Raw genomic sequence first — 13,124 nt, 5'->3', positions numbered from 1 at the left:
CTGCTCTTTGTCAACACTAGCAAAAAGAAGACATGTAATTCACCACCAGTTGAACTGATGAATTCAACTGGTGATAAGAAAAGTAGAAGCTGTACAGTAGACAAAAGTTTAGGCAAGCTTAAGCATGTTTTATCATGTCTAAAGCTCAAGGTCGTACCATCAGCCCAGCTACTTGGGCCAGGAAATTCTCATTGGTGGCAGTTTAGACACAACTGTGCAGGGTACTGAAGAGCCATATGCAGCGCAAGAGCTGTAAATGAAGAATAACCGATTAACTCAACAACTGCTGAGTCTGGCACTTACTGATCATGCCTGGTATCAGGTATGTTTCTGTCCATTTGCAGTTTGTCACTTTCTACTTGATTGAACTTATTACGAGCGTATGGGTCCTGCCCAGATCGGACCATAGTAACACCAACGTAACTGTCTTGATCAAAATCTTGCCATCGAACTTTTCCTAAAAAGGAAGAAACTCAAAGTTAAATATTTGCATCATAGATCTAAAGCATTAAGCTCTAGTTTTCAAGTGTCTGAAATCAAGTTTTCACTTTTACGGGATCACAGTGCTTTAATACAAATGAAGCCTTAAACACAGAGTTATTTGCATAAAGTTATTTGCTCTGAGTCACACAATTGACTAGTGCAAAGTTTCAGTAGGAACTGAATTAATAGTATCCCGACTCCTAGTCCTGCTGCTACTGTAATCATTAGACCACGCTGCTTTCCTCAGTTACAGGTTTTAACCTCAGGAACCATATGTTCCACTTTCAAAGGACATTTCCACATCAGGCAGCTGATGATTCAAGCACAGATTTACTCCCCCAAAAAAACTCATTTAATTTTTCCAGTTTAGATTTCAATTAACATCACTAAACCAAACCCTGTGGTTTAATTTAGCCAGTCTCATCTTTAAAAGTAATGATTTGTATCTCCATGCTCTAAAGGTCTGTTCTTCATAAACATGGTTACAAGTAAATTTTATAAGTTATTTTGTAAGACATAGATATGCTACCAATAGTTAGGATAGTTGACCACTTTCTGATATGAAATTCATGAACTAGTTGAAACACTTCGTAGCTGTTAGATTCTGTCATGAGCAGGTTAACTCTTTACTAAAGAGCACATAGCTATGCGATCCCTGGTAATAGCTGGCATGCTTATGGGGATGTATGCTTTACCCAAAGCCTGCTTCTTCTAACATTATACTACGGAATTAAGGTAAAACAATCTTCTCTTCTGAGAGGATCGACACACTCATAAAATTACTGATCTTGTCATATACACCAGAAGCTTGAAGGCTTGCATCTAGAAAAAATGAAACTCTGTTTTTAACTCTTAATTTTAAATACATTATTCCTTCTTATATGGCTATTGACAGCCAACCTATTGCAACTGTACAGGATTCATGCTTTATGACTCAAAACCACTTGAGCACAAATAGTGTTACCCCTAACAACTAAATGCAATTTTAATGCATAAGTGTTCTTCAAGACACCATACTAAAGTTGCTGTGTAGCACCAGGCACACTACTGACACTATACAAATGATGACACAAAACATTCTTTGGGGGTCAGTATGTTTGACAACGAATGCGTTCACAAGGAGAAGTTATGCTTTGCTGAGTTTTTCAAAAGCAACACAGGGAACTGATATTTCAGAGATATTTTTGGGCAAGTCCAGTAAGTGGCAGATTAGGGCGGGGAGGCGGGAGACAGAGTGCGCAGGCAATTCTCTTGGAGCACCCCATGGATGCTAACAAAAAAAAGTTTTTAGGCAAGTAAAGCGTATACCTTAGGATACTTTACACGTAACCTGCTGCTCTGCTTCACAGATGTACTATTATAAGAGGCATTCATTAGGGCAGCCAGAGATTGGTCAGACATTTCAAATGCACCTTTACTGTTGCCAATTTGCAATGTGCACTAAGTGAGTTAGGGCTAACTGATTGAAGATGTAGCCAGCTAGAATTCCATTTGGAATTTCTGCTGGAAAATAAGACTGATACCAAAATATTGTGTGAGAAAAATCCATCAAGAATGGAAACTGTTTACTGAAAAGAAAATCATTGAATAGATTTGAGATTCTCTAGGTTTTGAGCCAACTGAGGAGTTGATTAAGTTAGCTCTGACCAAGCTTGTGGTGGTGTTTGGAGTTCAAATACTGACAGCTTACCTAAACAGCAAGTACTAGTGAAAAGCAGAGGAGCCATGGAAGTAAATATTTTAAGAAAATCTAGTCACAGAGCAAGAACATAGATGCCTATATTTTGGATTACAGGTTTAAGAGCTACTCAATTAGTTCAGATTGAACACTTTCTACAAATGAATTTACCTCCCAAAAGAGGTTGAAGAAAACATGCAGAAAAGCCAGAACCAGAGAGACCAAAATGTAACGGACTGAAAAACATTTATTTAGCAACCTGTGAAGAGAGCCAGAGGGAAGACTACAACACTATGGGGAGAAAGAGAGATTTTCAGCTTCCAATTAGTGAAAATGCAGCAGAGGAACACTTTGTAGCTGTCAAAGCCCAACCTTAAGAGCGGTGAAAAGAAACTTCTATGAGTCTTCCACAATTTCTCTCAGGACATTTTTAGGGTTTGAAGGCAGTTATACACTTGAGAATTCTGACATTGCAAACACTTGCAACATCTTCACACAACAGTCTGCAATAATGCACAATTGCTCCTACTTGAAACAAGGCTTATCATCACTTCTCCTGCACCAAGTCACTCAGCACTTTTGCAAAGATAGCATATGCCATTAGTGCTAATGCTCAGCTACACCATGGTAACTGGTCTTCCTAGCAGTGTTCCACAATATCCCTGCAAGCCCTCCAGCAACCAATATCACTGTGAGAGATATAGCAAACAGGTACTGAACATTAGGAATGTTATCTGTATATTTGAGCGAGCCCCTGAAAGCATGAAAAACCTCAGAGACTATTATATTGAGAGGCCAGGTGATACAAAGGTCTGTGAACGTTCTATTTGTGCGTTCCTGGCTCACCGGGTGATTTCCCTGTGGAATCACTATAGATGATCAACGCAAAATCCCAAGGGCTGGTAATGCAGATACCCAGCATTTGAAGCCTGACCACCTGGGCAAAGGAGTAGTTTTACATGTTTTAGGAGGCTTGAAAACAAAAACAGGGGTTTTGGATATAAAGGCAGAGTTTGAACTGACAGAGCGGGCTTCTTGGGCTACAAACGGCCATGACCTGACAATCAAGAGAGGCAAAGCCTGACTGACAGATCTGAAAGAATTTGGAATTTATCAGGGATTCCAATTCCCATAAGAACTGATGGCGAGGATGGGGGCTTCTGGTGAACTTAAGCATTTAGTCCTTTTATTGTTTTACATGCTTTCTCCAAGGCTTTTTATCCTAAAATCAATGTGCTTTGCTCTGAAAGAGATGTTTGACTACTTGGAACTACTGGCATCACTAGTCAAAGTCCTGGAAAAGAAAGCAACACACAGGAGCTGGACTCAGACTTGTGGAGATAAACAAGGGGGCTGCAAGTCTAAACCCCCTGGGTTAAGAGGGAGAGGGATATGTGTCCCTGCCCAGAGAATGGTGATGGTTAGAGGCCGGAGAGGGGATTCCTTGAGGAGACCACAGAGGAGGTCAAAGGTTTAGTTAGCCCAAAACTGACAATCACTTATACGCCTGATGATTCATACTGAACTACAGTAACTTCTATTATTTGAGGCATATTTGTTTTCCATTTAATAAAGTGCAATGCATTAAATCCTAAGGCTTTTCTGGTTTCAAAAATAAAGGCTATTTTAATGTAATGCTCACATTTAATTTTACAAAATACATACTACTGTATACATTAAAAACGTTAATGCATAGGATTAACTTTTTAAATGGTTATAGCACCTCTTTAATAGTGAAATGGTATTCCCACCAACCCCTGCTTCAGGGACTTGCACTGACAACTGTGGAATGCGTACCCACAATGCTCTGGTATGGCACCAGTTGGAGGGAACAATGCAAGTGTTCCCATTAGACAGGTTTACATTAGCTAGAATTGCTCATGTGGTTCTGCATGGTTACAAGTTACAATAGTCCAAGTGAACTACTGTAAATTACAACTGCGCAGAGGGAAATTGAAATGCTGCGCTGCAAAAATGAGGCTATTGTCTTTGAAGCTGCAAAGAGGGTAGCGTGTGACAATTTACTAATAATTAAGTTTTAAGTTTTAAGATAAAAGGCTCTATTATTCAGCCTTTTCCAGCAACTGACCATGTATTTTTATACATTATCTGCTTCGTTTACCAGTAGACAAGTATGACTACAGAAATCATTTTTCAGAGCTACTGGTGAGCATTTATTGGTGGTTTGGAGAGCTGGGTCTGTTTCCAACTATCAAACTGCATTAAAAAGACAGGTACAAATACTTAGCTTATATTTTACCTCATGCTATATTGATAGAACATGCTTCCTAAACTTTGTATTGTATGTGCTATGCAGTGTAGTTTTGATTTTAACTCTGTTAAACTAAAAATAAAATTTTCCCCAAAAATTGTGGTTCTGATTCATATATATGATATCAGATTAAGTTTCAGGACTGGCAGTTAGTATCCAACAAGACTAGGAATATGGTTCTATATTTTTTCCCCAATCACTGACAATGTCCCAGAGAGCAATAGAGACTTGCACTGCTTCAGGCATTTGTGATGCAGTCAGCTGTAGCCAAGGAAACGCAAAAGCCTGAATTTGGGTTGACAGGTAAGTAAAAGAATTTTCAAATACTGCGTTTCACGTTTTATTTGTAAGCCCTAGTGATAAAACAGTAGCTTTAGAATTTATTAAAGCATTTTTATTAATTTAAAAAAGCAGATGACGCCTAAAAAAGTTTGGAAAGAGTTCTACGTAGAAACAGTCATCTCAATGTTGTCTTCCGTCCCTTTAAGTTAGAGTTATCTACTTTAAAAGGATCTTCACTTCTAAGGAGATTCTTACTCCTGCTTCCTATTTGCTAACTCAAGACTTCAAGCCAGATCCTGGGTGGCAGCTGCAAAAAAAAAAAAAAAAAAAAGTACAGAGTTGCTGTAATAAGGCATCTGGAGAATTTCCAAGTGGCATAAGGTTGGCATAGCTGACTCTAAAGCACCTGCTCTAGGTTTGGGCAGGGACAGAAGGGGAAGCTGAACATATCGTACTTTGGCCATCCCTGGCCTGCAGAATGAACCTGGAGGAAAAAGAACAGAGGAGATCTGGGAGAAAAAGGGAGAAGGAAACGGGCCACAGAATAAATTAGCTGAATTGAACTGGTAGAGAAGAGATGACCGAGCAGATGAGCTTGGATGTGAAGGAAGGGAACAGGTGAAACTCCAGCAGTAGGCATAGTTGTGTGGGATGGGGAGCAAGACCCCAGCAGGAACAGCATATGGGGGATAAGTAAAGGAAAGAGGGGGTTGGGAGTGGGAAAGAATAGCAGGTCAGTTACTCAGGAAATCCCCAACCCAAGCAGCAGCCACAGGTGATATGGGGATCAGGAGCTCACTTTTTGGACCTAGTTTTACTACTAAACATAGGTCAATACCAGTGGGCTATATTGTATAATTCTCTTAATGTGGATGTCAATAGCTGCTAGATTGTGACCGTTATCAAAGAGATGGAGGGGAAGAGAACTGGAATGTCATGTCAGTTGTGCAGTAACATTTAAATCCTCTCCAAGAAGGACCACTTAAAATATTTTTCATGTTACTCTAGTCTAAAAAGGAGTAACCTGTACTGGGAAGAGAGCCAGAAAAACTTTAAAAAGAAGTTACTAAAATAGGGAAGGTTCCTTGATTAGTTTTAATCTCTGAGTCTCAATATTATTTTTATAAAGTCCTTTATCAAAATTGTACTATCAGGTTCAAAGGTGTAGTTAATTGCTCCTTTACTCAAAAAGGGAAATGCAATGCTTTAATTAAAATGTATAATCACAAATTGTTAATTTAATACAATTAAAGATTGATACTAATACATGTGAGCTAGAAATAAATCTTTTCTTTAGTAATCTGTCAAGACAAGTGGTCAGAGTTTTGCTTTACACCTGCTAAAGCTGACACCACCACTTCAGAGTATGGGAATTTAGCTCCCTGCAGTGTTGAAGTAGGACAGCATTTCTCAAATGCAGCCACCACGGCTCCATGTGGCAACCAGGGACTTTTCTTGCAGCCACAGCCTCCTAGGCGATGGGGGTGGAGGGGGGAGGGAGAGTGAGGAGGAGAGGGCAAAGCAGCAGCCCCTTCCCCAGAGCCACCAGCAGGGGCTGGTCCCTGCAGAAGCAGGCTCCATCCCCCAGCTGCAGGGCAGCAGGCTCCAGCTTTGGGTCCGGACTCACCTCCCACTCCTGGCCCCCGCTGCCTCTTCCAGCCCCCATCCGTGCAGCAGAACCCTATGCTTCTGCCCTGACCCTCCATCGCCCTTGACCCCTGCTGCCTCCCATCTATCCCCTCATCACCCATAGCCCCCTACTCACCTCCTCATCCAAGGCTTAATTTGTTCCCCTGCTTGCTGGGGTTGAGTAGGTCTGCTTGAAAACTGACATTAACAAATATACAAATATCACTTTTCACAGCAGAAGACTTACTTGCTAGCAAGTCTAAAAAAAATGCAACCAAAAAAGCAAAACATGCAAAGCACCTCATTTGTGTTTCTATTCTACTTAGGCCACTGAAGAAGAGAGAGACAACTGTACATTAAATTTTAAATACCGAGTCCGCAAAAAAACCTACATAAATAAATTACAATGATTTGGACATGCATATGTGCATATTTAATTTGTCCTAAAGTTAAGGATTTTAGGAAAAATTGTCAGCAGCCACCAGCAAGAGTTGGTGGCTGCACTTTAAGGCCACCTAAAAACTTGTTGGGAGAACCCCTGAACATAGCACCGTGAATAGAGTTTTTGATGGTAAAATGTCAAATTTACCTTTAAAACATTAATGGTTTTGTATAAAGACTGACTCACAAGTTCTACTTTTTAAAATATTGTGCACTGAGCTCTCAGTAAACAATTCCTTGCTTTTCCTGGAGCTCTAGAAATAAGACGGTTACTCACCTTTGTAACTATTGTTCTTCGAGATGTGTTGCTCATATCCATTCCAATTAGGTGTGTGCGCGCCGCGTGCATGTCCGTAGGAAGATTTTTACCCTAGCAACACTCGGTGGGTCGGCTGGGCGGCCCCTGGCATAGCGCCGCTATGGCACCAAATATATACCCCTGCCGACCCGTCCGCTCCTCAGTTCCTTCTTGCCGGCTACTCTGACAGTGGGGAAGGAGGGCAGGTTTTGGAATGGATATGAGCAACACATCTCGAAGAACAACAGTTACAAAGGTGAGTAATCTTCTTTTCTTCAAGTGCTTGCTCATATCCATTCCAGTTAGGTGAATCCCAAGCCTTACCTAGCCGGTGGGGTCGGAGTGAGATACTGCAGCGTGTAGAACCGCAGAGCCGAAGGCTACGTCCTCTCTGGATTGTTGCACCAGGGTATAATGGGAAGTGAAGGTATGTACTGAAGACCACGTAGCTGTTCGACATATCTCCTGGATGGGTACTCAAGCTAGGAAGGCGGCCGATGAGGCCTGAGCCCTGGTAGAATGAGTGGTAATATGTCCCGGAGAGACATGAGCTAGATCATAGCAAGTACGGATGCACGCCATTACCCATGATGAAATTCTCTGAGAAGAGACGGGTAGGCCTTTCATCTGATCTCCCACTGCCACAAAAAGTTGGGACGTTTTGCGGAAGGGTCTCGTTCGGATGGAACGGCAGTCCTGCACAAACCAGGGAGGGTGTTAGCCACCAGTTGAGGGAGTCTAAGATGCTCTGAGGAATGGTGACCACCACGTCTATGGTATCTCTGCCTGGACGGTACACTGAGGTGAGCCAGGTTTGAAGGGGACGCATGCATAGTTTGGCGTGCTTGGTTACAAAGGTACATGCGGCCATGTGACCGAGGAGGCTCAGACAGGTGCGAGCCAAGGTCGTCGGAAAGGGTTGGAGGCTTTTTATAACAGAGACTAGTGACCAATGGCAGGCAGGCTTTTGCGAGTTTGGAGTCTAGAATGGCCCCAGTGAATTCTATTCTTTGACTGGGCACAAGAGTAGACTTCTCTAGATTGACCATCAGGCCCAGTCTCTCGAATAGGTCCGTGATGATGGCTACGTGCTGCGTGACTTGGGCCTCGGAGGTCCCTCGGGCCTCAGAGGTCCCTCGAATAAGCCAGTCGTCTAGGTAAGAAAACATACGTATTCGCTGACGACGGAGGAAGGCGGTCATTACCACCATGCACTTTGGCAGATGCGAGGGGCCGCAGAGAGGCCAAACGGAAGGACCGCAAATTGGAAATGTTGGCGGTGCACCGTAAACCATAGGTACCGTCTGTGTGGGGGATAAATAGAGATGTGGAAATATGCGTCCTTCATGTCGAGAGCAGCGTACCAATCTACGGGATCCAAGGAAGGGATAATGGTCCCCAAGGATACCCTGTGGAACTTCAAATTCTTTAAAAACATGTTGAGTCCTCGCAGGTCCAGGATGGGTCGAAGACCTCCTTTTGCTTTGGGGATTAGGAAATACCGGGAGTAAAATCCCCTGCCCCTTAATTCCTCCGGTACCACCTCTATAGCTCCGATCGAGAGGAGCGTGCGAACCTCTTGCCAGAGAAATTGCTCATGAGAGGGGTCCCTGAAGAGGGATGGGGCAAAATAAATTGGAGGTAGTATCCAAATTCCACCATGCATAGGTCCCAACGATCCGAGGTTAATTGGGACCACGCAGGGAGGAAGGAGGAAAGGCGGTCAGAAAACTGAAGGGGATCCTGGGGAAGGACTGGTGCTCTGCTCTCGGGCGCACCTTCAAAAGTTTGCTTTCGGGTCCATCGCTGGTTTGGCGGGACCGGTATTGTGTCCGCCTTGGGACCCAGATTGTCGTCTGCGGTTCCCGCGACCACGCCTTCTGCTAAAAAGTCTTGTCGCGGTCTGGGTGGGGGGGTAAGGGTGCTGAGGATGGCTACGGAAAGACCTCTGTTGGGTTCGTGGGATCTGCATCCCAAGGGAACGCATGATCACCCGATTGTCCTTAAGAGTCTGTAGCCTAGGGTCCGTTTTCTGGGAGAAAAGGCCCTGGCCTTCAAGTGGCAGGTCCTGGATGGTGTGTTGCAGTTCAGGAGGTAGACCTGACACTTGCAGCCACGAGATCCTTCTCATCGTAATTCCCGAGGCCACGGTTCTGGCCGCCGAATCCACAATGTCGAGGGAGGCCTGCAGGGACATCCAAGCCCTTCTCAAGGAAGGAAAGAAAGTGGCGCGGAATTCCTGGCGGGAGTCTAGTGGGACCAGCTCAGTGAACTTACTCACCGACTGCCAGGTGTTATAATTATACCTACTGAGCAGGGCCCGTTGATTCGCTACCCTGAGTTGGAGGACCCCTGCAAAGTAGACTTTACATCCCAACAGGTCCATCCGTCTAGCCTCCCGCGATTTTGGGGCGGAAGCTTGCTGGCCATGGCGCTCTCGCTCATTGATGGATTGAACCACCAGGGAGCATGGAGGAGGGTGGGTGTATAGGTATACGTACCATTTGGAGGATACCATACTTCCTTCCCACCCCTCTGGCCGTAGGAGGGATAGACGCCGGGGATTGCCAGATTGTGTCCGCTTTGGCTTGGATAGAGTGTATAAATGGCAAAGCTATGCAGGCTGGGGCATCCGCCGACAGTATGTCTATCACCGGGTCTTCAACCTCCAGGACCTCCTCCACCTGGAGATTGATATTCAAGGCAACTTGCCTCAGAAGGTCCTGATGAGCTTGGAGGTCGATAGGGGGTTGGCCCGAGCAAGGTGTACCGGCCACTGCCTCATTGGGGGAAGAGGAGGACGACAGACCCGGTACAAGTGGTTCCTGTAGGGACTCTTGGTCTGGAGGTATGTCAGGGTCCGGGAGGACCTGAGGGTCTGGTGCCTGAGGAGAGTGATCTGTACCTGCTGGAGGGGGGCAGCTAACAGTGGCCTCTGGTGTGCGATGTTCCGACGGGGTGGAACGTGATGGTACCTTCGGTTCACCTTGGGCCTGGTGATATGCCCAAGGCGTCCAAAAGGACCACTGATGAGGATCTTGGTCTGAACCTTGAGCCTCATGGAGAACCCGGCTGAGTGTCTCTGAATCGGGATAGGCGGCACTATCAGCGTGCGATGACTCAGACACATGCCTCGATGGTCATGGTGGAGCGGAGGCCGTTTGAGGATAAGCCCTGTCTCTAGGGTACCGTATTTCGTGCTGCACCGGAGAGCGGTACCGGGATCCGTACCGGTACCAAGAGCATGATCGGGATCTGCGACTGGCACGGTGCCGGGAGGTCGACTGGGATCTCGACGCCCTATGATGAGAGCGGCTGCAGTGTGAACGGTGCCAGGAGCTGGACCAGTGCCTGGAGTATCGGTCCGGTGAGAGGGACCTCGAGTGGTGCCGCAAGTGCGACCGGTACCGAGGAGGAGATTGGTACCGGGACTGTGAGCGGCGCCTGGATCTTGAGCGATGATGAGATCGAGAACGTTGGCGGGACCTCGATCTTGAGTGCTGTCTGCCTGAGGTGCCGATGGAAGGTGGTCTTACCATGGCAGGCTTGCCTGTCGATTGAATAACCCGCACCAGTGGAGCCAGGGGTTGAGGCAGGGCGGGCTCCTGTCATAACATTTTTTCCCAGATCTGGACCTTAGCGTCCAAAATATGGGTGTTAGCATGAAAACCTCTAAGCTTAGTTACCAGCTTGGACCTGGTAATTGCTGCCACCAGCCAGGAATTATACAGTGCTTAGCTCACTGTGGTCTCCTCAAAACCTTCCCTGGGGGACCCCAAGAGTCAGATTCCTTGAGTCTCACAACAAAGGGGAATAAAATATTTCCCTTCCCCCTCCTCCCCTCCAGGTGTTCCCTCCCTGGGTTCCTGGAGAGATATACAGAAGCAAGCTCCATGAATCTAAACAAAGGGATTCTACCCTCCCTGTTTCCAGTCCTGGAAACACAATTACCGAGAGAGCTAATCTCTCTTCCCCCTCCCCCAGAGGGTATGCAAAGTCAGGCTTAGTAAATCTAACACAAAGGGATTTTCCCCCTGACTTCTTCCTCCCACCAATTCCCTGGTGAGCTGCAGACTCAATTCCCTGGAGTCCCCACTAAAGAAAAACTCCAACAGGTCTTAAAAAGAAAGCTTTATATAAAAAGAAAGAAAAAGACATTAAAAATAGTCTCTGCAATAAGGTGACAATATACAGGATCAATTGCTTAAAGGAAAAAAATGAACAAACAGCCTTATCCAAAAAAGAATACAATTTAAAAACATTCCAGCAGCTACACACATGTAAATACAAATAAATCAATATAAACCTATTGTCTTACTATCCTTGTACTTACAACTTGGAAATAGAAGATTAGAAAGCCAAGAGATAGAAAAATCACTCTCAGAGCCGAGAGGGTACAGACACAAGACAAAAGGACTCACACCCAAAACTTCCCTCCTCCCAGATTTGAAAAAAAGTCTTTTTTCCTGATTGGTCCTCTGGTCAGGTGTTTGGTTCCCTGTGTTAACCCTTTACAGGTAAAAGAACATTAACCCTTAGCTATCTGTTTATGACAGCTCCGTTAGTGCAATAAGTTCCCTCGCCGTAGCAAATGTCTCTGGCGTAGTGGAAACGAGAAGCTCTACCAAGGCATGTGCCGGGGAGCTGTCACGCACCGGACTCGACAGCTCTTGCACGGCCAGAATCAATGGTGCGGAGATTGTCGGTGCCGCGGCAGTTAGTGGTGCTGGGCAGCTTGACTTAAATTGCTGCTCAGACTGCAGTGCAGATAGTGGGGCCGCAGGAGCTTTAAGCTTCTTGGCATGCGGGGAGAGGGAGTGGTTCCAGGCCAGTTTCTGGGCCAGTGACGGCTGGTGCAGAGCTGTCTTCACGGTGCTGGCGCTCTCCGGGGCCGATGAGGCACTTCTCCCTGGCGCGGACTGTCCGGCAGCAGGTGCCGAAGGTGGAGGAGTGAGGGCTGCCTCCATTAGGAGCTGCTTAAGGTGAAAGTCCCGCTCCTTTTTCGTCCACGGCTTGAACGATTTGCAGATCCAGCACTTGTCTACAAGGTGGGATTCCCCCAAGCACTTGAGGCAGGAGTCGTGGGGGTCTCCCGTGGGCATCGGCTGGCGGCAGGCCGAGCACAGTTTGAAAGCCGGTGAGCCAGGCATGGGCCTGGGCACCGGGAGAGGGAAAGGGCTAATCCCCGACCCTCTGAACTATATACACTAACTACGTTTACAAAAATCTATTAACTAGAACTACAGAGAATAAACTATATACACAATAAGTATTAGAACTAGCGAAAAGCTAGGGAGGTGGAGATCAGCTAAGCTGCGCTCCACTGTTCCAACGACCAACATGGGCAGTAAGAAGGAACTGAGGAGCGGACGGGTTGGCAGCGGTATATATTCGGTGCCATAGCGGTGCCAAGCCAGGGGGCGCCCAGCCGACCCACCGAGTGTTGCTAGGGTAAAAATCTTACGACGGACGTGCATGCAGCGCGCACACATCTAATTGGAATGGATATGAGCAAGCACTCGAAGAAGAAACAATGTTGCAGAAGGCTGAAACAAGCAGCAGCTCTCCTAAACCTCAACTGAAAAGCAGGAAAGGAATAGTGAGCCAAACAGAGAAAAGGGTAAAAAAGCCAAATAGCTGAAGCCTAACCACTTGCCTTAAAAAAGTTGCACAAAACTTACAGAAGTCTGGATTAGAGATCCCATAACTTTGTATTCACAACATTATGTACAACCCATCGTTCAGAACACTCATACCAGCACAGCATTTTAAGAGTATAATCCTGTGACAATATATTCATTAAGCCTTGTAATTAGAGCCCTGTGTATTCTGCAAGAGTATGTGGAGAGACTGGTCAACAGACGTCCTTTCTGAACATTCTGGCATCTGGTCTCATTCCTGGCTCCATATCCTCCAGCTCCTTACCTCTCCCTTACTACATTTAGGACAAACCTCTAAATCCTCCCTTTCCATGTTTTCCCCATACCCATCCCAACACCTGTGTCTCCTCCCTATGACAAATGGGAAGGTCTCCCCTACTC

The 13,124-nt window shown here is 45.7% G+C and overlaps 1 protein-coding gene across 5 annotated transcripts in view; it reads right to left on the bottom strand.

The window, feature by feature from the left end:
• Nucleotides 1-13,124, bottom strand: part of GALNT2 (polypeptide N-acetylgalactosaminyltransferase 2) — a 155,395-nt gene that overhangs the window by 75,385 nt on the left and 66,886 nt on the right. For 4 of the 5 annotated variants that reach the window (XM_050949098.1, XM_050949099.1, XM_050949102.1 and 1 more), the window contains exon 3: nucleotides 304-457. In XM_050949098.1, coding sequence (XP_050805055.1) covers nucleotides 304-457 — 154 coding nt within the window. Of the gene's footprint in view, nucleotides 1-303; nucleotides 458-13,124 lie in introns of those variants that run through there. The other variant, XM_050949100.1, reaches the window with a different exon arrangement.

The sequence above is a fragment of the Gopherus flavomarginatus genome, chromosome 4 (genome assembly GCF_025201925.1).
Source record: "Gopherus flavomarginatus isolate rGopFla2 chromosome 4, rGopFla2.mat.asm, whole genome shotgun sequence".
Taxonomy (NCBI): Eukaryota; Metazoa; Chordata; order Testudines; family Testudinidae; genus Gopherus; species Gopherus flavomarginatus.
The sequence above is the reverse complement of the archived record's forward strand: the minus strand, read 5'-3'. Positions and strand labels throughout refer to the sequence as shown.